A 26,061-nucleotide genomic window follows, 5' to 3' on the forward strand; every position below is an offset into this window, starting at 1 on the left:
CTTCCCTGCTTAGGCTGCTGCCCCCGCGACCCGACCTCGGATAAGTGGAAGAAGATGGATGGATGGATGGATGGTTTGCAAAACATATTTTTAACCCAATTAGGTGAAATGACATAATCTCCCACGGCACACTAGACTGTATCTCACGGCACAGTGGTTGAAAAACACATGACCTACAGACTGTCGCCGTGCAAAACTGCAATGGTGTTCTACATTCCTTACCCGGCTTCTGTAACAACTTCCGGGTATGCAACCGGTTTGACCAATCAGCGTCATCTAGGGGCAGGGCTTAAGGTTCTTGTCTTGTAGCTACAAACAGCACGTTGAATGGGACACTTCCGGGTAAAAGAGCTTTAAAAATGCTTGAAACCCCGCGAATGACCGCTCTAATCTTCAAAGGTAATGATTAACATGTATTCAACTCTCTGGTGAACAAGGTTCTTGCGTGTATAGTTGTTATCATGCTGTACAGGAAGTGTGTATATTCAATGAGTAGCTCGGTGTATTCATGTGATATTTACTGGCTGTTGGGGTCCTTTGAAAAACAACAGAGAAGAACTGACCCCTGACTTTTTCCATTTTAACTCCAAAACAAGACAACTGATCCATTAACTCCAACATAATGTCGTCACCACTTATTTTAGTTGTAATTAACAACTTACGATGTGCTTGTCAACACCCTCGTCATTGCTTTGACCTGATGCAAACCCTTATGTCCGGTTATTAATTAGCATACGGTAGCAAAATCCACCCATCCCTCCATTTTCTACAGTAGTTTATTTAGTTTGAAGAAGCTCACAGCAAAATCCAAGTCTGCAGGGATCAAGAGGATTACATTCAGGAAGATCTAAGGATTGTAAGTCCTGAGCAGATCCCAGTGTCCTCATAAAGCTACCTTATCTTAAATAACATATACTCAAACGTGTAGTTTGATTACAACATAGCTGGGGTATATGGAAGTACAATTGTCTCACATCAACTTATACATATCAATATGATATTAATATATATGCATATATTAATAAATATACAAATACAAATGTGATATACAAATAAATAAATAATTTGTATAGATGAATGGGTATTTGTAAATATATTTCTGAGATTTGAAAATATACAAATAAAATTTATAAATATACAAATGTGACATACAAATAAATCAAGAATTTGTATAAATAAAAGTGTATTTGTAAATATATTTTTGAGATTTGAATATAAATATGCTTGATTTTGTATTTGTATTTGTATTGAATTTGCATATGTGGATCGCTTTTTTGCTTTTGTGTCGATGAGACATTCCTCCCACAAACCATATGCACAAATAAATGTGACCTACATACTCCCCTGAACAACCAGCAGAGGGCACTGCAGCCAGAGCGGTCTCAGTCATAGACATGGTCAGACACTGGCGAGCCAATCAGAGGCACACTAAGGAGGGTCATATGATGATTGATGTATGATGATGATTTGACACACATTGCACTGATAATAGATCAGTATCTACATCGGGACAAGGTCATTAAACGGCATTGATACAATAAAATAAGCAGCTGGCACAGTCTTTCAGATTAACTGGATAAATTAGCATTAGCTAATACAAAGCTAACGTTAGCAAGCTCAGGCCCGTTGTGCGTTCGCTCTGTAAAGACGTGGATTGTTTTTGTGCGGAGAACTCCGGGCATTTTGCATATAATGCTCTGTGACCCAGACCGCTCTGGCTGAAGTGCCCTCTGCTGGTTGTTCAGGGGAGTGTGTAGGTCACATTTATTTGTGCATCTGGTTTGTGGTAGGAATGTCTCATCGACACAAAGGCAAAAATGCGATCCACATATGCAAATTCAATACAAATACTAACACAAAATCAAGTATATTTATATTAAAATCTCAAAAACATATTTACAAATACACGTTTATTTATACACATTTTTATATCTATAAATTGTATTTGTATATATTTTCAAATCTCAAAAATATATTTACAAATACGCGTTTATTTATACAAATTATTTATTTGTATATCACATTTGTATTTGTATATTTATTAATATATGCATATGTAATAATATCATATTGATATATACAGGTATAAGTTGATGTGAGACAATTCTACTTCCATAGGGGTAAAGATTTAAATTGATTCCATTACTATTCCATTTCAGGATTTTTAATAAAAAATCAGATGACTCAAAGTGAGAAATATGTATTATCAGTCTTAAAAATGAAATGTAAACAGTTTGGAATATGTAATGTATTATTTCCCACAACTATCATGGTTACAGTTGTGGGTTACAGTATTGAATTTGAATGAAATATGCACTATGATCTAGGTAAGGATGAACATTTCTCACAAAGTGTTGTTGTGTTTGCAGCTGTATGCCCGCATGGTTAAGTAGCGGTTGAGAGGAATGGCTTTTTTTCGTCAGCTTGTCCTCCTGCTGTGGAAGAACATCACCTTCCGCAGGAGAAACAAGGTACTGTTGTTTTTATTTTGTTGTCTTCACAAAATGAATGATTGTTGATTCACAGCATTTTTACACAATATGATTGGCCTGAGTGGCTCGGAGACAGCGAGAGTAACAAGCGGTAGAAAATGGATTTGAAAGGATAGATTTAAAAAATTAAAAAATAATATATATATATATATTTTTAACTTGGGACTTCCCGCTGGCCGTATTTTGGACGCTGGCGGGCTGGATCCGTAGTTTCCTAAATATCTCCACCATGTCTCCATAGTTTGATTTCACATGTTTGGGCGTTTTGCAGATCCTAAATACACACAAACAGGTACCAATATAGGTAAGAAAAGTTGGTTGTGCATAATAGGTCCCCTTTAAGGAACATTTACTCTTTCATTGCCTCTTTAACAGTTAGACAACTTTCTTCAAGGCATCCCCGCTCAGGTCTTTAAAGACGGATATCCCTCAAGTATCGTTCCCCTCATAGCTTAAAAAAAATCAATTTTGTTCTGAGAACTTACAGCATTTATCTCATGGAGTTGTATTTGGAGTTTTTTTATGACTATGGCATTTGAAACATTTTCTTTTGCATTGTTTTTTGATCTGGCAGCATTTATAATATTGCAGCATTTTCCCCATTGCAATTGTTTTATGTAGGGATGTTTTGATCAAGGATTTATGCTGACAATTACTGATCGACCGTGAGTGAAGTCGGCCAATACAAATACAAATCACGTGTATTAACACATTTTTTAAATGTATTTATAGTGAGTGCTGTTGACTGTTTAACAATATCAGCACAATATTTAAACTAGTTCACTTTTCTTTTTTATTGCATACAATTGTTTGACCAAAACAAATTCAATAGTACATCGTAACTGAAGAAAAATAAATAAATAAAATAAAAGTACTATCTATTACTCTTCAAATCGGAGTTTGCATGTTCTCCCCGTGACTGCTTGGGTTCCCTCTGGGTACTCCGGCTTCCTCCCACCTCCAAAGACATGCACCTGGGGATAGGTTGATTGGCAACACTAAATTGGCCCTAGTGTGTGAATGTGAGTGTGAATGTTGTCTGTCTATCTGTGTTGGCCCTGCGATGAGGTGGCGACTTGTCCAGGGTGTACCCCGCCTTCCGCCCGTGTGCAGCTGGGATAGGCTCCAGCACCCCCGCGACCCTGTAAGGCAGTGGTCCCCAACCTTTTTGTAGCTGCGGACCGGTCAATGTTTGAAAATTTGTCCCACGGACCGGGGGGGGATGGTATATATTTTTTTAAATTTATTTATTTATTTATTTTTGTCATAAAGAAATACAATCATGTGTGCTTACGGAGTGTATCCCTGCAGACTGTATTTATCTATATAGATATATAATGTATATATTGTGTTTTTATGTTGATTTAATAAAAATATTATTATTTTTATTTTTTATTTTTATTTTTTAAATTTCTTGTGCGGCCTGGTACCAATTGGTCCACGGGCCGGTACCGGGCCGCGGCCCGGTGGTTGGGCACCACTGCCGTAAGGGACAAGCGGTAGAAGATGGATAGATGGATACTCTTTAAATCAATTTTGCCCTCATAGTCGTTCTCCTGTGTCCTGGAAATTATTCCTTGAATTTGTTCATACAAGAAATACATATATTTTTTTGTAGAAAATAAAAATATTGATCTAATAATTTTAGTATCTATCATATACTGACAGTATCCTTATTGTCGATGCCACCAATTTATGGATTGATCCGCCCTCTCACATGTCGTGTACTGACTGATTTATTAATCAGTCAGTACTGACTTATACATCTACTTGTTAATTACTTGTTAATAACTGATTATTTTCTGTGGTAACGTGGTTTCAGCAACACTTTTTAAACTTTACTAAGCACTTGGTTATCCCGTTGTTTCTAGCTAGCTTAGCTATTAGCCTGCCTGCTTCTGCTTGCTCTCGGTTTGGAACATGTTTATAGCCTTGCCCTCCAGTGATACTTAAAAATAGACACGGTCTCAGCCAGAGGGTTTGTGATCAACGTTATAAAGCAATAATCACCAATGGCAATCACATATTTTTTGGGAAAAAATCGCCCGATTATTGATCAGTGACCGATTAATTTTTTATCCCTAATTTTATAGCATTTACTGTGTGTGTTATTGGTTTTGGATCATTTTTGTTGGGAGGCGTTAGGATGTTTGTTCCCGTCTGCTCTTGTCGTTTACTCCTGAATTTTGATACAAATACAGTTGGTTGCCATGTTAAGGTGCTGGGGTTGTGGCTCTCAATACTACTGCAGGTCGTATCATTGAACATTACACACACGTTCTGTCCCCCATTCAGATTCAACTGATCATCGAGATCATCTGGCCCCTCTTTCTCTTTGTCATCCTCATTGCTGTTCGTGATTCAAATCGTCCTTACAAACAGGGACAGTGTAAGTATTATTACGTCATTACCTCTTTTTTTGGCCAATATTGCCTTGTATAATTTTTTTTTTTTTTTTTTAGGTCACTTTCCAAACAAAGCTTTGCCATCAGCAGGAACCTTGCCCTGGATTCAAGGTATGATCTGCAACATCCACAATCCCTGCTTGAGCCAACTGACGCCAGGAGAAACTCCAGGTCATGCTGGCAACTTTGACAAAGCCATGTAGGTTGACGGAAAGTCCAAACCTGGACAGAGTGGTTGGCACTGCATGCGGCGCCACTTAAATCTATAAGTGTTCCCCAAACATTGACATTTAACAAACACAAAACATGCGTTGATGGTCAGCCTTATTCAATGGCATTAATGATCAGTTTGAACATCTGTGCTTAATTTTTAAATTTTAATGTTACGATTTTTTGCAAAATGTAGACTCAAGTGAACAGTTGAGACTAAGCATGGATCGTTTTGATCTCCGGCAGTATGATAATTTTAGGCAAAAATATCACGGTATGGTTATGGTATTATAATTATAGCACTGAACTGTTTTTTTAAATGTCTTTATTGAAAAGACGAAAAAAATAACTTTTCATTTGAGCAGTCACTTTGATATGTACACATTCTAATAAAACATGATGAAAGTGGAACATAGGTATTAAAAATAGATAACAAAAATAAGTCAGTTATTTCTAAATAATGATAAATAAAGTGCAGTTCTTTAGGGGTCTTGTCCCCTAAATAATCATAAGTCATGCAGAGCTATGTGCCTGGGGACAAAAATAAATACATCTTTAAATAATTACTTAAATGTGTTATTGGTTTAAGTATGATTGGAATTAAATAAATAAATGTGATATGAGATGAGGTGGCAACTTGTCCAGGGTGTACCCCACCTTCCGACCTTCCGCCCAAATGCAGCTGAGATAGGCTCCAGTACCCCCCTCGACCCCAGAAGGGACAAGCGGTAGGAAATGGATGGATGGATGGAAATAAAATAATTTGTTATTAAATTTGGCATTGATTTATTTAATGTAAAATACATTTAACTTTTTGATAATTGTATTTTATTGTGGATTTAATGATGTATTTAATGAAATCATGAAAGAAGTAAATCAAATAAATGAAACATAAATGTTTAAATATTTTTTTAAATATGTAATTAATTGGAAATTAATACAAATGTGTCATATTTCATGATTTATTAAATAATTTAATGGTTTAGATAATTGTGTTATTGATTTCAGTAAACCATGAAATAGATAAATAAGATGATTAAATATGATTATACATTATATAATTTCATGACACATTTAATAATACATTTTATTATTTAATTCAAATTGTAATTTTTAATGACACATTTAGATAATTATTTTACAATTAATTCATTAGTTTAATTTGGTCCCATTTAACCCTCCATAGGGAAGGGGTCGTATTATATTACGCTGCAGCCCACAACCTGAAGCGTCTGGTACTACCGTGCCAATCTGCGTTTGCGCCATGTTTAAAAAAAATATTGAAAAAGGCTTCCGGCCATCATTGGGACGCGGTCTACGGCGGTTTTGAGCAATGCCATGGACCGCCATTCAAACTGGCCAATGCCTACTGTAGTTGGGAAGTTAATTATAGTTAAGGTATAACTGTGTGTACAAGTATTTATTCTCCCATTTATTGTCCCCTACAGAATTTCTCGTGTCTTGGTGGATGCACAGACGTTATTGTCTCGGGTTGCCAAGCAGAGATCGTCAAGCCTGCAGGATCTGACAAAAAGCATCCAGAGCCTGGCAAAAGAACCTGGATTCTGGCCAAGTACTATTCCTTTTTTAATCCTAGAATACATTGATATTAGGGATGCTCTGATCAGGGATTTATGCTGCTGATTCTGGTGCTGATTATCCATGAGTGAAATCGTCTGATACCAATACATATACAGATCACATGTATTAATTAACTGTAATTTGTTCTCTTTACTTATTGTGAGTGCTATTGACAATTTAACATTATCAACACAATATTTAAACTAGTTCCCTATTCTCTTTTACTACATACAAATGTTTGAGCAAAACAAAGTCAATAGTACACAACAACTAAACAAAACTGCTATCTGCCACATGATGATGACTTCATTGATACAATGTATAGTCTTGAGTTTATATCCTAAAACCACAAAGCCAAGCAGAATCACAGTACACTGTGCCACATTTCTTGATAATATTTTTCCCAATGATTTTGATAATAACACTACAAGTGGTCTACATATAATCGATATTAATGATCATCTGCTACTTTTCATAATATATGATAGAAACTACAAGAAGAACACGGATGACAAAAATAAATTTCGAAGACTATGCACAGAGAAGAGTATGACTGCCTTCAAAAAGTAGCTAAAAATGCAAAATTGGGACAATGTGTACAATCAAAATGATGTTGAAGCATATCAGTAGAAAGCAGAAAAATATCAATCAACCATGGATGACAAAAGGATTAAAAAATGCTTGTAATAAGAATAATACATTAGATAGAATGTTTACAGCACAAAGAACTACAGAGGTAGAACATATGTACAAAAAGTATAAAAACAAGCTAATTCTCATACTACGGACATGTAGAAAAGAATATTACAGTCAATTATTAGACCGGAACAAAAACAATAAGAGCGCAACATGGGGCATCCTCAATAGCATTATTACAACTGGCACTAGGAGGGATTACTCTCAATACTTTTCAAACATAAATGTAAATGTTATATTATTCTCTCTCTAGACTTTTGTTAATCTTCTTGTTAATGTCCTATTAATAACTGCTTACTCTCTGCTGTAACATGCTTCCATCTACACTTCTTAAACTTTACTAAGCACTTATTTGTTGGTGTTTCAGGCCATCTTAGCTGTTAGCTTAGCTATTAGCATGCCTTTCTAGCCTTGTACGCCAATGAGTACTTAATAGTGATACTTAATATACTAAGAAAAACAGTTTATTTGCTGTAATGGCAGTGATTATTATTAGCTTTAGGAAGTGGCCACACACTGTGTATGGAGACACATAATTAGCTGCTAGCTGCTTGTCAGCCGGTGGACTCAAAATAAATATTATCAGTCAGGGGGGATTGGCGTTTGTGATCGGCATTAATCGATATTGGCAATCCCATACTTTTACCATGAAAATTGTCCGATACTGATCCATGGCCGCTTGATTGGCACATCCCTAATTGACACAGTATATATATATCCCAGTTTCACTTATATTGTCTCTTGAAAAGATACACTAATGAAAATAGTTGCTGAAATATCAGAATCAGAAATTAATTTATTAATCCCCAAGGAGAAATTTAGATTTTCAGCACAATCCCATTCAAGAGCAGACAAACATTACGGGGAGACAGAACAGGATCGCTGACGGGTCTGACAACTTCCGGCGCCCCTGTTCTACTCATTTATAGGAGATACACCTAAGATGTCTAAAAACACCACAGTAGGTTATTGTCAAATAACTTTTAATATAATCAGTAAGTCTAGTTTCAGAGAGGAGGTAATGTGGTCTTTAGAGCAAATACATGTGAAAGTTGTAGAACAGTATATGGATGAAAAGTACTTAGACACCCCTCTAAATCAATTCTCTGTATGGGCATCTTAGTTTTCCTTCAAAGGGAGAAGCTGTGTTAATAACAGGTTATGATGTTAAATAAATAAAATATATCTTGTGTTACCTCAGCGTCAGATCCAACATTCAGATTTAGTATTATCTCTCTATTTACTGTTTCACAAGTTGTATTTTTAGAATAGTAACTTGTAGTTATTGTTCTTTATGATCCACTGTAGATCACCGACTAAAAGACTACCTGAGAGCCAACGAGACATTTTCCACCTATTTGCTCAACAACTCCGGTCTCTCTTCAGCGACTGTTGAACAGCTGCTAAAGGCTCGCCTCAATTTTCGGGTGACATATTTTATCATCCATTATGATGCATCTTATCAATTAAGAGCAGATGGATTAAAAAGGGCCTTCAAGGAGATTACATTCTATATAAATTATTACTTTGTCTCTCTACTGCCTGATGTTATACATTTCAGTTTCATTATTGGAATTTGCATCTTTGATATTTTGTTCAATGAGTACATTTGTTGTGCAAATGTGGCGAAATTATATCACTTTTAGATATAATTTGAAGGAAGAGCAACTATTACTTTCTATTTCTTATAAAAGAACAACATATTTAATAGGTTAGCCTAATTGTTTCCCATGATTGTATATACAGTAGACACTACTATATTTATATAGTACAGTAGCATTTTGGGATACAAGTTTGATTGGTTCTGTGACGCAGCTCGTATTCCGAAAAACTCATGTTGGGATACATCGTTGAAATTAATATAAATCAATTTAATTCGGGCTTGGCCTCAACCAGAACACCACAATTTTGACACGTAACATGCCTTTTAAAAAGAAAAATACACTTTTAGAACAGAAATCTTGTATGAAAAAACAATTAAATGTGCTACAAACAACTACAGTAGATTTTTGAATTAATGGGACAAGCGGTAGAAAATGGATGGATGGATGGAATAATAATCAATCAATCAATCAATGTTTATTTATCTAGCCCTAAATCACAAAAGTCTCAAAGGGCTGCACAAGCCACAACGACATCCTCGGCACAGAGCCCACACAAGGGACGTTGATGTGAATGACTATGAGAAACCTTGGAGAGGACCGCATATGTGGGTAACCCCCCCTCTAAGTACAGTCCCTAGTGGATCCACATAACAGTGAGAGTCCAGTCCATAGTGGGGCCAGCAGGAGACCATCCCGAGCAGAGACAGGTCAGTAGCGCAGAGACGTCCCCAACCGATGCACAGGCGAGCGGTCCACCCCGGGTCCCAACTCTGGACAGCCAGCACCTCATCCATGGTCACCGGAACCGGAATAACCCGGCGAGGGGGCAAAGGAGAAAAGAAAACGGCAGATCAACTGGTCTAAAAAGGGGGGACTATTTAAAGGCTAGAGTATACAAATGAGTTTTAAGATGGGACTTAAATGCTTCTACTGAGGTAGCATCTCTAACTTTTACCGGGAGGGCATTCCATAGTACTGGAGCCCGAACAGAAAACGCTCTGTAGCCCGCAGACTTTTTTTGGGCTCTGGGAATCATTAATAAGCCGGAGTTCTTTGAACGCAGATTTCTTGCCGGGACATATGGTACAATACAATCAGCAAGATAGGATGGAGCTAGACCGTGTAGTATTTTATACGTAAGTAGTAAAACCTTAAAGTCGCATCTTAAGTGCACAGGAAGCCAGTGCAGGTGAGCCAGTATATGCGTAATATGATCAAACTTTCTTGTTCTTGTCAAGAGTCTAGCAGCCGCATTTTGTACCAACTGTAATCTTTTAATGCTAGACATAGGGAGACCCGAAAATAATACGTTACAGTAATCGAGACGAGACGTAACGAACGCATGAGTAATGATCTCAGCGTCGCTAGTGTACAAAATGGAACGAATTTTAGCGATATTACGGAGATGAAAGAAGGCCGTTTTAGTAACACTCTTAATGTGTGACTCAAACGAGAGAGTTGGGTCGAAAATAATACCCAGATTCTTTACCGAGTCGCCTTGTGTAATTGTTTGGTTGTCAAATGTTAAGGTGGTATTATTAAATAGGTGTCGGTGTTGAGCAGGACCGATAATCAGCATTTCCGTTTTAATAATGAACAGGATTTATCTTGGAGAGCAGACTTCTGTGGTATCTTTTTTGAGCCGCTTTACCATCAAACACTATCGACAGCTTCTATGTATTTTCATAAATGAATAACAGCTGCTTATATATTATTTGCATTATCGACTCATTCGGCTTCAGTATAGTGCAGACAAGCAGTGCTACGCTGCAACTGCTTCACCAATTTGGTGGTGTTTGGACAATTTCTTTCTTTATTTCAATGAATATCATCCGCTTCTTTTTCTCACTCTTCCCTTCTCACTTTCATCATTCCCATGGTTTAAAAAACTAAGTTATGTCAGTCTCTTACTATAAGCTAATGCTAGGGAGTGGGGCTTGTAACCCAAAGCATAACAATTAGCTTACAGACAGCTCGGAATTCCAAAAACTCGTAAACTGAGGCACTCGTATCCTGAGGTAACACTGGATATATGTTTTTTGCTTTTAACTTCTTTTGTTTAATTTATGCTTTGGCCCTTCTAGGCTTCTCGAGTAGGACAGCAGCTGAAGCTTCAGGACTTGTTGTGCGATATAAATGCATTGAGAGAGTTTCTGACTGTGGATGAAGGGGATGAAGCTCTGTCTGATCTGCAAAAACAGCTGTGTGACCTGCCTGCTGACGTCATTAGCAAGGCTGAGCGACTTTTTCTCTCTCAGCTGGACCCCGAGAAGTTGTTCACGGTATGGAAAAGGGGAATACAAATCAATCATTTGTTATATATTGCATATTTAATAATGGATATCATGCATTTATTGATTCACTTCCACCACCCCCTATCAGGTTAACTTTCTTCGGGCCAATATGGTGGACTTGATGAACATCAACAAAGCCATTGGCTCTTTAACCCAGGATCTTAGTATCATCATGGATAGTGTAAGAACGCACACACACCGTATTACCGACATCCATCCATCCATTTTCTAACGCTTATCCCTGTCAGGGTTACGGGGGGGCTGGAGCCCTATCTGCACATGGGCAAAGCTGGCCAAAAGTTTTACGCCCTTTTTGTTTATCCTTACCACTCCTATTACCTTCAGTTATCCAGCTTCACAGACATGAGGCAGGAGCTGCGCTTTGTCTTTCTGGAGAATCAGACAGTTCTACCCGGGCGCAGTTTCCAGGCGTTCTCAAATATAATGTGTGGCTACAACGTTATTGGCGGTGCTTCCATCCCTTCACTCAACTGGTATGAAGACGACAGCGTCAAGTCGTTCTTGGGAAAAAACGACCCAGAAGACAAGAACCTTCATCATGATTTCCGTAAGTAAAAGAGATGATACCTTAATTAACCGACACTTTTTACTTTTAGAGGATAAAACCTGTGTCTGTAATATTTTACATAAAAATGTAATGTTTTTAACCTTTAACAGGAGAATCATCAACGAAGTGAATTTTAAAAGCACCCAAACGTCTGCTTTTGTCAGTAATTCGTTCTGGGAATTATTTCCATAATTATGAACGAACAATACATATTGTAAAGATAAGTTATAGTTTTTCATGCAGAAAATACATATAAATGACTAAAGCGCTCTCTCGTAGTTGTTGTTTTTCTTTATTTCTTACCTTCAACAAAAAAGAGCAGTTTACCGAGCCAAATTCCTTGTGTATTAAACATACTTGGCCAATAAATCTAATTTGTGATTCTGATTCTGAAATAGATAAATTAATATTTAGCATCACTATTACTTAAGGAAGATCAGATCAGGGTTTTATGCTGCTGATTTTGATACCGATCATCTATGAGTTAGATCGACTGATACCGATCAAGTGTATTAACTGTACATTTTTCAATGTATTTATGGTGAGTGCTATTGACAGTTTAACAATATCAACCACATATTTAATCTAGTTCCTTGTTGTATTTTATTACATACAATTATTTGATCAAAACAAAGTCAATAGTACACAATAACTAAACAACAGCAAAACCTACTATCTCTTACTCATGTATTTTCTTTTACACAGGACTTCCTTTGTTCAGGGAATTATACCAATAATTTGTAAACCTTAACAAACAAAAAAGCAGAAGATAGAGTAAATCTAATCACTTTAGTACAGTGGTTCTTAACCTGGGTTCGATCGAACCCTAGGGGTTCGGTGAGTCGGCCTCAGGGGTTCGGCGGAGCCTCCACCACGGAGGTAAAGACACATCCGACTTATCGTGTAAATAAAAACTTCTCCCTATCGGCGTATTATGGATACCCCCAAACAATGTTCCCTCTAATTTTCCATCTGATTTGCAGGTTTTTGATTGATCAATTGAAACTTTTACTAGCAGATTGCAAAGGAAGAGAATACATTATATGAAACTGTACAGTTTACACAGTACAGTACATATTCCGTACAATTGACCACTAAATGGTAACACCCAAATACGTTTTTCAACTTGTTTAAGTCGGGGTCCACGTTAATCAATTCATGGTAATGTGTGTAAAGTGTGTAATTTGTTGTGAGTTCATGCACTGTGTTGGTTTTGTTCTTTGAACAAGGTGATGTTCATGCACGGTTCATTTTGTGCACCAGTAAAAAATCATAACTTTTTCTTGAATTTGAAAACATTTCTTTTTTTTTTTCACTAAAGAAGGGTTTGGTGAATGCGCATATGAAACTGGTGGGGTTCGGTACCAGCAACAAGGTTAAGAACCACTGCTTTAGTAGCTATCATATACTGCTACTACCCTTTATTGATCGATCCATCCTCTTGTTGTCTACTGACTGTGACAATGCTGACACAATAAACAGGTATTGGTATGTTATCCTATCTCTATATTAATTATTAATCTACTTGGTAATTTCCTGTTAACAACTTTTTGCTGTAACGTGATTCCATTTACACAAACTTGAGTAAGCACTCATTTCTTGATGTTCTTTCAAGCTAGCTTAGCAGTTAGCTTCACTATTAGCATGCCTGCCTCCTGGCTTGCTCTCGGTATTTAAAATGTTTAGTCTGGTCCTCCAGTGATAAACGATATCTTATAATTGTACCAAAGGTTAACATCCAAACACATCCATCAATGTTTTATATACATGCTGTAAGTATATATGTAATGTAGTAACAGGCACAATAACAACATGTAATATTTACGTATTTTGCTTATTTTAAGCATAAGGTTGCACATTAATTTCATAGACCCATCGCAACATTCGTTTTTTCCTTCAACAACAACAACAACAACACTAATGGCAGACTTCATGAGAGATAAATATATTAGAATGATCTCTTACTGTACAATGTCTGCTCTCACTGGGATGCCAACTAATGGGATCTTCGAATCTTGCTGGTTAGATGAAGAATTAATCAGTCATAATCCTTGCGAAGGGTTAAATAAAAAGCCGGTGCCGCAAACCAGTGTCTTTTTGTGTCTTTCATAAGTTGAATGTCACAGATGACCAAATTCTCTGTTTATGTCCACAACCTTTTTCTATCCAGGTGAGAGGCATGATTTATAATCTAGAATTAACTTTTACCAGCTAACAGGTGAACATGATGCACAAGCAAGTTAGCGCTCTTTACCATGAATTGATTAACGTGGACCCAGACTTAAACAAGTTGAAAAACTTATTCGGGTGTTACCATTTAGTGGTCAATTGTACGGAATATGTACTGTACTGTGCAATCCACTAATAAAAGTTTCAATTAATCAATCAATCAAAGTGATCGGTACTTAGTTGTAAGACACTTTTCCACCACTTGTGGCAGTAATGACATTATAAAACAAACAGAAGAAGTCTGGCGCTAATGTCATAGAGCATTTCTTAAGCGCAAACATTGTGACTTAAGTGGTGAAGCTGTATTTTCATTTGCTCTTTAATTTTAGTGTTAGTATAATTAAGAAACATATTCATTAATTATTTAGCTTATTCATTATAGCACAACATAATACATATTGTATGTAAATGTATTGTTTATTTGATAAGTACTTATTCTAATCAGCCTGACCTAACCCTAAGGTTTATTTGTTAAATTAATAATAATCTTTGTGATTGACATGCATTTATATCAATTGACAAGGTAGTGACCTGTAAGTAGGTCAGATATAATTTTTGAATATGATCAAAATCAAGAGTAAGATTACTCATTCAGTGTTAATATTGGAGTGGTCCCCGGGACCCTATGTAGCGGAAAAGTTGGGCACCGAGGTCAAAAAGATTAAGAACCCCTGTTATATACAATGACCCTGTTGGGAACTGCAGATGGAAATGAGCCTTTGGCTACAATTTGGCATATTAACATTTTATATGTTCATTAATGTGCATTGTCCCATGCACTATAACAAAGGGTAACTTCCTATCAGGATATACATCTATAAACAAGCTATTGGTGTGTTTAGTGGGACAGGCGAAAGTTAAGTCGGAGAAATTGTGGTAGTTTAAAAATTACATAAGTTTCTGTGCGGCCCATTAGCAAATGCGTCATGCGTGGTTGGGGACCACTGTCTTAGATCATTCATTAACACCTTTACTTCTTTCACAGCATTAGTTTCCTTGATTGGCAAACATTATCACTGAAAACCTGAATAATACAAATTAAAAGTAGAGTGTACAAAAACCAAGGTTTGACTAATTTTGTCTGTTTTTCCTCCCTAGAAGAACCTTTTTGTCGAAACTTGATTCAAACTCTGGAGTCCAATCCTCTGTCAAGCATTGTATGGCGAGGAATGAAACCTCTTTTAGTTGGAAAACTCCTGTACACACCTGACACACCTGCAGTTCAACAAGTTATGAAAAAGGTAAACTCAAAAGGCTCCATCTGGAAAAATGTACTAACTTATTTCAAATGTTTTATTAATATAGTTTTAAACCAGGGTTTTGCAACCCTTGTTGTGTTTCCCTTTAAAAGAGATAGTTTTTAGCGGAGTGAGGAAAATTTGCATTTAAAAAAATATATAATTATATAATTTCTGACTGTCTGTGAGGCTGTAAATGGGTTGTGATTGTGGCCTGTGATTGGATAACCACGACGAAGGCAAGGATAAGGCTAAGGATAAGGATGGGGAAGCAGGTATTTGTGTGTGTGTCACTATAGACAGCGATTTTAAATTCGACAAACAAGTCAATGGCGTTTTAAAATCGTGTTTTTATCATCTTCGTCTTTTAGCAAAGGTAAAACCATTTTTATCTTTTAACCTTTTTGAACAAGTCGTGCATGCTTTTATTTCAAGTCGCCTAGACTACTGCAATGCACTTTATGCTGGCATTAGCCAAAAAGCTCTCTCCCGGTTGCAGTTAGTCCAGAACGCGGCAGCACGACTTTTAACAGGGGCCAGGAAACGTGAGCATATAACCCCAATTCTTCGGAGTTTGCACTGGCTCCCTGTTCATTTTAGAATTGATTTTAAATCCTTGCTGTTTGTTTTTAAAGCTTTACATGGACTGGCACCTCAGTATATCTCGGACCTCATCCAAATTTACACTCCTGCGCGCGCTCTGAGGTCCGAGAGCCAGCTCCAGCTCGTGGTGCCCAGGACGAGACTTAAAACCAGGGGAGACAGGGCCTTCTCTGTGGTCGGCCCTAAACTCTGGAACACTCTGCCCCTCCATGTTCAAACTGCTCCCACAGTGGAGTGTTTTAAGTCTCGTCTAAAGACCCACTTTTATTCTTTGGCTTTTAACACTACGTGAGTTGTGTGGTCTTCTGTCCTCTGTTGTCCTGTGTGGTTAGGGTTAGGGTTATAAATTTTGATGTCTATTTTACTGTTTTAATTGGTTTCACCCTTTAAAATCGTTTTTAATCATATTTATTTTTTATATTGTCTCTGTATTGGTTTTCTATTCATTTATTCTTTGTTTTTATTCAGTCATTGGTGTAGCATAATATTGTTTTTAATATAGTTTTTAATATTGTTTTTAATATTGTTTTTAACATGGCTGTGCAGCACTTTGGAAACATTCTTGTTGTGTAAATGTGCTATATAAATAAAGTGGATTGGATTGGATTGGATTGTGTGTTTGCCTCTCTGTGCGACCCTCTCTGTAAGCTAATTGTGAATACGTCCAAAAGAAAATAGTTTAATTCTGCATGGGCAGACTCCTACAGTCCTACAGTCTTGTGATTTTAATAAAAGTATGTTGGTATAGGAAAAGTGACACGGATATACTCTCAGATACTTGGGCCAGTCAGAAGATATAGTTTTGCTCAAAGAGGATATTGTGGACTTACCGTAATTTCCGGACTATAAGCCGCACCTGACTATAAGCCGCACCAGCTAAATTTAGGGGAACATACAGATTGCTCCATATATAAGCCGCACCCGACTATAAGCCGCAGGGTTTTGATGTGTAATTACCGTAGTATATAGGGGTTCCTGCTACCACGGAGGGGATTGTCGGGACAGAGATGACTGTTTGGGAACGCAAAGCGTCCCATTTATTAACAATAAATCTTTCAATCATTCAATCAAACTTTCACATCTTTGACATGGCGAACAGCATTCGTGCAGAGTACAAATAATACAACGGTGCAAAGTAATACAAAGTGCTCACCTGTACGTTATCAAAATAACCAGCCTACCGGTATATGAAAAGTCAGTCTTTAATCATTGTGTCATCGTCTTCCTCCTGCGTACTAAAACCACCAAAATCCTCTTCGTCGGTGTCGGAGAAGAACAGGCCGTAAATAAGCCGCACCCTTGTATAAGCCGCAGGGACCAGAACGAGGGGAAAAAGTAGCGGCTTATAGTCCGGAAAATACGGTATACAAAATTTCAACCTTGGTAGTATGACATACATTTTATTTATTCACAATGCCTTGTAATTACTCCTAAATTGTACATAAAAAACATAAAAAATAAAAAAACACAAATAAACTAATATCAGTATACTCCCCGTGTCAGTCAGTTTGTCTGTGTCCACTTACTTAGTATGATTTTTTTTCTTAACTGTTTGAAGAGATGTTTGTATTCTTCACAATTAATTTATGAAACAGTCGCTGATGTCACACCCTCCATGTGGGCCTGCTTCGTGCTATTCAGTTGTTTTGATCCCAATTCTGGCACGCCATCTTCAATTTGTAGTCACCAAAAAAAAACAAAAAAAAAAGACAACGCACATGACCAACAGAAGTGATGTCCAATAATGCTGTCTTTCATAGGCACCCACTAAGACCAAGAACTAGAACCAAAGTAAAGTTTAAAAAAAACTTTTTGCACATTAATTGGCGTCAGAAAAACGGCTTCACAATAGAAGTGACAGGATACAGCAGAGGAGTGTGTGTGTGTGTGTGTGTGTGTGTGTGTGTGTGTGTGTGTGTGTGTGTGTGTGTGTGTGTGTGTGTGTGTGTGTGTGTGTGTGTGTGTGTGTGTGTGTGTGTGTGTGTGTGTGTGTGTGTGTGTGTGTGTGTGTGTGTGTGTGTGTGTGTGTGTGTGTGTGTGTGTGTGTGTGTGTGTGTGTGTGTGTGCGTGGGCGCTAGCGCGCGCTGGAAGCAAAACTGACACGTTTTTTATATTATGGTTTAGTTTCGGTTCCGGAGCCCTGTCTTAGAATGATCACAAGTGATATATTAAATTCTTATGTTGGCCTGGAAGTGCAAAACACTTTTACATTGCATGTAACAAATTTCAATTGCAAAAAAAAAAAACATCAATAAAAAAACAAAACAATTACAGAAACCAAAAAAAAAATTATAAATACATTTACAATTTCAGAAAAGACATGAACAAAAAGAGAAAACACAATTACAGATACCAAATTTAAAAATGACAAAACTATTAACAATTTCAGAAATATCAATAATTTACAATTTTAGAAACCACATCAATAAAAACGAAAACATTTCAAATGTACAATTTTACAGTTAAAACACAGTTTTTAAATGTTTTAATTTTTTGGTCTTTTTAAAAAATTTGGTCTCTGTAATTGTAAGTTGTTTCACATATTTTGTTAATGTGTTTTTTGAAACTGTAAATTGTTTTGCTTTTTGTTGATGTAGTTTCTGAAATTGTAAATTGTTTGGTCTTTTTTAATTTGGCCTCTGCTATTGTAAGGTGTTTCGCTTTTTGTTGTTGTGCTTTCTGAAATTGTAAATTGTTTTGGTTTTTGTCAGTTTTCTTCTGAAATTGTAAGTTATTTTGTCCTTTGTTAATTAGTTTTCTTTAATTGTAATTTGTTTCATGTAATGTAAAGGTATTTTGCACTTCAAGGCCATCTTAAATTCTTCCCGATTCATGTATCTTATGGTGTGTAACGAAAGAAGTCTCCCACACTTCTCTTTTGTAAAGCAATTCTGTACAGCAGATATGGGCATCTACATCAGCAATATGATTTGCCTAAGTGGCTGGACAGGACATGTTAAAACAAATATCTATATAAATACATCTTATTGTATTATTACTTGTATCAATTGTAGGTGAACCAGACTTTTCAGGACCTCCAAATCTTCCAGGATCTTAACGAAGCTTGGTTGGAGCTGGGACCCGAAATTAAGAAATTTATGGAGACTAGTATGGAGATTCAGATCCTGCAGGTCAGGCTTACTAGAACAGGGCAATTCAACTGGCGGCCTGGGGGCCAAATGCGATCTAGGAATGACAACAGTTCAAAACTTGGTTGACAAACACTATTGAAGTTATACAGATGATAATTGACCATTTTTTTCTGCAGAAGGTCCTTAAAAACAGCTGAGCACTCCTTTAAATGACAAAAAAAAATCAAATGTCTACTAAAGAGGACGTTGGTTTTTCAGAAATAACAAAATAAGACTAAGAGTGAAGGGAGAAATCCCCGGTCCTTAGATTCCTGAAAATGTGGCCCTCAAAACAATTTAGTTGAATAGCCCTGCACTAGAAAATATAAATATGCTCTTAAAAGCTCATGTTTTTTTTTTGTTTTTTTTTACATTATTTAATTCGCTAAATAAATAATTTTATAGTAACTCGTGTGTGTGCTGTGTGGTGGGCAGAGTTTGCTTGAGAGTCCAGATTTTGCTAGAATGGTCAACCTGCTGCTGCGGAACACGACCTGGACAGCCTCATGGATTGCACATTTCCTATCCAAGACCGTACCAGATGCGCCACGGAATCCAGGAGAACCTCCCACCTGGTTGGAAACCTACAACGATGTCGATTATGCCATCGCCGCACTTGCACGAGTCACTCAGGTTCACTAATGACGCTTTTTTGTGCAGTCATCTAAGGTTGCATCCTGTCATCCGTGTTAACTCTCATCTCCTGGCAGTGTTTTTCCGGCAACAAGCTGAAGGGGTTGAAGAATGAAGATCAGCTGATCAACGAGGCTTTGGAGCTCCTTGAGGACAGAAAGTTTTGGGCAGGTGTGGTGTTTCTGCTTCCTAACACTTCTTCTTCTTCTGAGCTGCCGCCGCACGTCAAGTACAAGATCAGAATGGATATCGATGAGGTTACCCGTACTAATAAGATCAAAGACAGGTAGGCTGATTAGTGTTTCCAAAATATTTGTGGTGGTGGGTAGCGGAATGGTCAAGATGACGTCATCCTCTAAATTGCATAATTGTCCATGACAAATGGGGATATCCTTTCTTAAAAGTTTAAAGAAGAAAAGTTGTACATATACTTAAAGACAACATCAACATTTCAGGGGTTTTTTCATTACATTGCACCCTTTTTCAAGTTTTGCTCTTTTACTTTTATTTTTTTAATGTACCAAACTAGTTTTAATTTGAAAAGGGCCATGGCCCCCCCTGTTTATATATTGAACAGGAAAGGTTAGGCTAGACTTATATGCTTAATATTATATTACATGCATATATTCACATTAGTTGGTTACATTTTGCATAGCATGTTGAGGCTAATCGCTCAGAAACAAGCTAACTATCAATTTAACTGTATGCCATGCTGAATAACTGATGTTTAATTACTGACAAGTATACCTCTTTATTTCGATCAAGCAGGTACTGATTTTCATACTATTTGATTTATACTTGAATTTAATCAGATGAATGTACAGGACTACAACAATTTGACTTTTTGTACCAAATAACAAAATGTATATGATTACAATGTCATTTAGCAAATCTTCCTGCCACAACTTTGACTTTAATAAGTCCATTTATTTTACCAGAGACTGATTATGTTTGAGAAATTTTGCTAATACATTATTATTGTGGCACCCCTTAGGCCATGCATCCTTGGAAGAGTCTGTTCTGCTAAAGAGACACTTCCTGTATTTTTCTTTTAATGCATGCTGCGTGGGAATTCAGTACTCTATAAATCTGAATGCAAATACATTTGGTTTCGCATTACGATTTTTAAGAGGGGCTTGAATACTCGATAAATATAGCAACAAAATAACAACACAGATTTTTTCGTCCCCCCCTCTCCACATATTTAGACGTTTTCTTTATAAATCAAAAACCCTGTTTGACTTAATTATTATATTTTTGTGTTGTGTTTAAATAAATGTGTTTTTATTGCTTGTGGATTTTTTTTTGCTTCAGGTTTTGGGATCCCGGCCCAGCAGCTGACGCCATTAATGACATGCGCTACATTTGGGGTGGATTTGTGTATGTTCAGGACCTGGTAGAGAAAGCACTGACTGGAGTAAAACAAAAGATTGGCATCTACGTTCAGCAGATGCCTTACCCATGCTATGTGGATGATGTGTGAGTCATACAGTATGTTTATTCAATTATTTTTTGGGGGTTACCGATATTGATATTGATCTGATACGATATTTGCAAGCCTCAAACATACTTTTAATATTTTGTAGTGTGTAGTGTACGTACAAATTATATACACTATCCTCCCCAATTTTTCTTAAAAGAGGCACTAGACAAGGTTGCCCGTTGTCTCCATTACTGTTTGCTATTGCGATAGAACCCCTTGCTCTTTGGCTGCGCGCGGAGGGGGGCTTTAAAGGTATCACCCGGTCGGACACGTTGCACAAAGTGTAGCTTTATGCGGACGACTTGCTCTTGTACATCTCGGATCCTGCTAGCTCACTCCCGGTAATCTTTGACATTCTGGAGCGGTTTGGCACACACTCTGGTTACAAACTTAACTACCAAAAAAGTGAGCTGTTACCGATTAATTCCTTAGCTAAACAGTTACCACAATCTTTATCGGCATTCAAATGGGCACTTTTTGGGAGGACATTTTTGACACAATCGAAGAGGCATACGGTCAAAACTTTTCCCTCAACCCATTATTCGTCATTTTCGGCATATGCCCTGATAACATGTGCCCGGTACCACTAAAACAGGCTGTTGCTTTTAGGACCTTGCTGGCCAGGCGATTTATCTTGTTTAATACCAAAGACTATAAAAAAAATGGGACCCATTACCTCCCTGCTTGGCACTCAGCATCAAGGGTTGGAATTAGGGGTTAAATCACCAAAATGATTCCCGGGCGCGGCACCGCTGCTGCCCACTGCTCTCTTGACCTATGCCCAGAAGCAGATGAGGAATAATCTCCCTTTTCTTTCTTTCTTTCTTTCTTTCTTTCTTTATTTATTTTTCTCCCTTTCTCTCTCCTTTCAGCCTCTGTCTGTCTCTGGCCTCGTATGGGTGTGTGTGTGAATGTGTCTGTTTTTGTCGTCTTACTTGTTATATGTTTGTGCCATATGTCCTTTGTTGGTTTGACCTGGGTGGGGTGGGAGGGTGGTTGGGTAGTTTGGGTTTTAAGGGAAAGGGTGTGAAGAATTTACTGACTTTAAAATTGTACTGTTTCGACTTGCACTTTTTTCTGTCTATTTGAAAATGTCAATAAAAAGAGTTGGATTACAAAAGGCTAAAGACACACCTTTTTAATCAGGCTTTTTACTGATAATCTGTTTTTTTTATTTTATTGTGTTGTTTTCTATATTAATCATTAATATTTATTGTATTCTTGTCAATATTATGTTTATGTTTTTATTAACTTATCAATGTAATATTTATATTATATTACTTTTTTTTTTAACATATATTTCATATAATATTTTTTAAAATGGCGTTCATTTTAGTTACTATCATGTGTGAACGCCTCAAAGGTGGTGTTTTCCTCCCATCCTCAGTGCCATGTCATGTTTTGTTTTTGCTTTGTTATTGTCAATAGTGCTCTGTGCGTGTACGTGTGTGAATGAGTGTGTGTGTTTTCTTCTCTTCTATTATTGTTATTTTTTTGGTTTCGTTTTGTTTGTACAGCACTTTGCGTTTGCCATTTGCCTGTGTATGAAAAGTGCTATATAAATAAAGTTTGATTGGATTTGAGAATGGTGCAGGCAAAAGGCAACACGCTTGGTCATGTTTTGAATATAAATATCATCCACTTGTCCTCCTCAGCAATGTCCTTTATACTCATTTTCTTCCTTCCCATAGTTGTAAAAACTATTTTTTCTTAATATTCAGCTATAAGCTATCGCTAACGAATGAGACCAAATGTTTTGGGTACATTTTTACGGGTTTCATTATGGCATTTGCTATGCCAACTAATTGTGGGAATGCTTGAAACTCATTTTGCCTTTGGCATAATGCATAACAATTAGACAAGAACCCGCTCCTGTCTCCAAACACTTGAGTTAGGGCTTGTATTTTTGAACACATTTTCACCAACTAAAATTACATTCTTTTCCTCTGTCTCTCAGGTTCCTCCGAGTGTTGAACCGCTCTCTTCCGCTCTTCATGACACTGGCCTGGATTTATTCAGTGGCAATGATCATCAAATGTGTGGTGTATGAGAAGGACGCCAGGCTGAAAGAAACCATGAGAATTATGGGTCTGAATACAGGAACATTGTGGCTCGGCTGGTTCATCAGCAGCCTCGTACCTTTTCTGTTCTCTGCTGCACTCCTTATTGCAATACTAAAGGCAAGACAAGCTCTCACTCTGCATCAAAAATATTACACAAAAGTATAAGTGAAATAGTGAAAGCCAGAGTTAACAAATAATACTAACTCATATTTAAAGATAAACCGCAATGTATTTTCTCCTAATGTTTCACTTTACTTTGTCTCTAGTGGGGCGATATCTTGCCATACAGCAACCCGGCTGTCGTGTTTTTTTTCTTGTCTGCATTTGCCACTGCCACTATCATGCAGTGTTTGTTCATCAGTACAATCTTCTCCAAAGCCAACCTGGCCGCCGCATGTGGAGGACTCATATACTTCAGCCTCTACCTTCCCTACGTACTATGCGTGGCCTGGAGAGACCTCCTTAACACAACCCACAAAGTCTTTGCTGTAAGTAAAGTCATATTCAAGCAAAGGCATTACATCAGGGGTGTCCAAACTTTTTTATTCAGGGGAGGGGGGGCGCATTGGACAAAAAAAATTTGGACGGGGGCTGAAAGCCGATTAATCATGTTTAATCACAGGTTTAATTGCTTGCATAAATAACATTTTCTTTAAAAAATACCCTAGTATTTGTACACAAATGCAATTTTGTAGTTAGAATGTCATATGGCAATGGTTTGTAAATGTTTTACTGAACTGCTAGTCATTGTTTTGCTCAAAACTTGGTGACAGTAACTACAGTAAGAATTAAGTGCACATTTTTTTTGTTTTTAAATATAAATATTTCCTGCTTAATTTAAAACAGAATAAATTCAGTGTGCAGCTTTATGATAGAGCAGGTCTCCAACTTTCGTCACTATCAAAACTACTGTGACAAAAATAGGTGAGATATTTGCTTCACTAATATGAATGGCAACATCTCTATTGTGCTTTATTTATGAAAGAGAGCTCCTCTCAGTGAGATTGTCTTTATGCGTTTATTGTGTAATTTGTCATTAAATAAAAGCATCACACACACTCAGAGCTCATTAAACTGGAATAAATGACACCCCACTTATAGTTTAAAACCGCATACATCTCTTCTCCTACCGAAGGGTGCACACTGGATGTTTAATATCTTCATTAAATTACAAAACTCAAAACCAGTGAAGTTGGCACAGAATACAATGATTTGCAAATCCTTTTCAACCTATATTCAATTGAATAGACTGCAAAGACAAGATACCTAACGTTCGAACTGAAAAACGTTATTTTTTGCAAATATTAGCTCATTTGGAATTGTATACCTGCAACATGTTTCAAACAAGCTGGCACAAGTGGCAAAAAAGACTGAGAAAGAAAAGGTATTTTTATATCTAAATATGTTTTAATCAGACTTTTTGTTTGTGTCTGCAAATATTCCACCCCTCTGATACAACATGTACTAAAACAAAAAGTTTGGACACCCTAGCATTACACCTTCAGCTTTTTACTGTCAACTTAGGTCGTTTCTACCTTTTTCTCCTTAGAGTTTTTTGTCTCCTGTGGCCTTTGGTTTTGGCTGTGAGTATTTCTCTCAATACGAAGAGCAAGGCATCGGCATCCAGTGGCACAATTTATGGTCCAGTCCTGTGAAAGGAGACTCATACAACTTCAGCACGGCGATAGTTATGCTTTATGTGGATGCTTTCATCTACATTATCGCAGCCTGGTACATCGATGCCGTGTTCCCCGGTATGGTTGCAGTCCTTTATTAACAAAGTAATAGTGTAATACTTATCATGTTGGAATTAGTAGCTGTAGTCCAAGCTGAGAAATGGGACCATACAACAATATATATTATGTGATTAATATGACTCACTATTTCCTTCACAAAAAATATCAATTAGCAAAGAAATCAGAACATACAGTATATTCCGTTATTCTTTAGTGCTTTATATATAGTTCAGATTTGCCAGGAGATTTGACAACACAAACAGACCAAGCTCCATTAAAAATGTGGGCTCTTGATAGATTTGTGGTCAGTTCGGAATTTGGATAGTGAATATTAATAGTTTTAAAAAGCCAATAGAATCAAAGAACGGCGTATGGAAGACATGCACCTGGGGATAGGTTGATTGGCAACACTAAATTGACCTGTGAGTGTGAATGTTGTCTGTCTTTCTGTGTTGGCCCTGGGTGTACACTGCCTTCCTCCCGAGTGCAGCTAGGATAGGCTCCAGCACTCCCGCGACCCTGAGAGGGACAAGCGGTAGAAAAGGGATGGATGGATGCATATTAAATTTGACAGCAAATTCAAACTTAACCTAAGCAGTTAACCGCTCAACAATGACATAATAAAATGGCTGACTCCACAATCATCTGGTGGCGCAATGGAGTACGCATCTGCCTTCGATGCCACGTGACGTGGAATGGATTCTCGGCAACATTAGTTCCTGAATGTGCTTATCACTGCAAACATTAAGTTTAATAAATTAACAAGCTGTAGTTATTTTCGTTTAAACAACCACCAGAAATCAAGAGCTGGATGATAGAGAGATTGTGTCAAGAAAAAAAAATCACTTAAAACTAAAAATAAAAATGACCTAAATCTCCCCTGTCGGTACATCATTGTCCAAGTTACATTATAGTGTCATCTTGCTCTTTAGGCCCATACGACGTTTTCCCAAGGACCATGTTGGAAAATACAAACACACAATTCAGAAAAAAACATTTTACTATATATACAGACCATTTCCAAAAAATTTGAATATCATGGAAAAGTGTATTTATTTCCATAATTACATTCAAAACGTTAAACTTCCCTGCGAT

The 26,061-nt window shown here is 37.1% G+C and overlaps 1 protein-coding gene across 3 annotated transcripts in view; it reads left to right on the forward strand.

Moving 5' to 3' along the window:
• The first annotated feature begins 269 nt into the window (after window positions 1–269).
• Window positions 270–26,061, forward strand: part of abca7 (ATP-binding cassette, sub-family A (ABC1), member 7) — a 98,880-nt gene continuing 73,088 nt past the window's right edge. For 2 of the 3 annotated variants that reach the window (XM_062028468.1, XM_062028470.1), the window contains exons 1-17: window positions 270–399; window positions 2,370–2,471; window positions 4,788–4,881; window positions 4,955–5,096; window positions 6,556–6,680; window positions 8,693–8,811; window positions 11,073–11,270; window positions 11,371–11,463; window positions 11,628–11,850; window positions 15,178–15,320; window positions 18,935–19,051; window positions 19,487–19,684; window positions 19,762–19,970; window positions 20,999–21,163; window positions 23,125–23,347; window positions 23,497–23,718; window positions 24,780–24,984. In XM_062028468.1, the coding sequence (XP_061884452.1) occupies window positions 2,406–2,471; window positions 4,788–4,881; window positions 4,955–5,096; window positions 6,556–6,680; window positions 8,693–8,811; window positions 11,073–11,270; window positions 11,371–11,463; window positions 11,628–11,850; window positions 15,178–15,320; window positions 18,935–19,051; window positions 19,487–19,684; window positions 19,762–19,970; window positions 20,999–21,163; window positions 23,125–23,347; window positions 23,497–23,718; window positions 24,780–24,984 (2,542 nt within the window). In that variant the 5' untranslated portion in view covers window positions 270–399; window positions 2,370–2,405. The remainder of the gene's footprint in view (window positions 400–2,369; window positions 2,472–4,787; window positions 4,882–4,954; window positions 5,097–6,555; window positions 6,681–8,692; window positions 8,812–11,072; window positions 11,271–11,370; window positions 11,464–11,627; window positions 11,851–15,177; window positions 15,321–18,934; window positions 19,052–19,486; window positions 19,685–19,761; window positions 19,971–20,998; window positions 21,164–23,124; window positions 23,348–23,496; window positions 23,719–24,779; window positions 24,985–26,061) is intronic. The other variant, XM_062028469.1, reaches the window with a different exon arrangement.

Source organism: Entelurus aequoreus, linkage group LG19 (genome assembly GCF_033978785.1).
Source record: "Entelurus aequoreus isolate RoL-2023_Sb linkage group LG19, RoL_Eaeq_v1.1, whole genome shotgun sequence".
NCBI lineage: Eukaryota > Metazoa > Chordata > Actinopteri > Syngnathiformes > Syngnathidae > Entelurus > Entelurus aequoreus.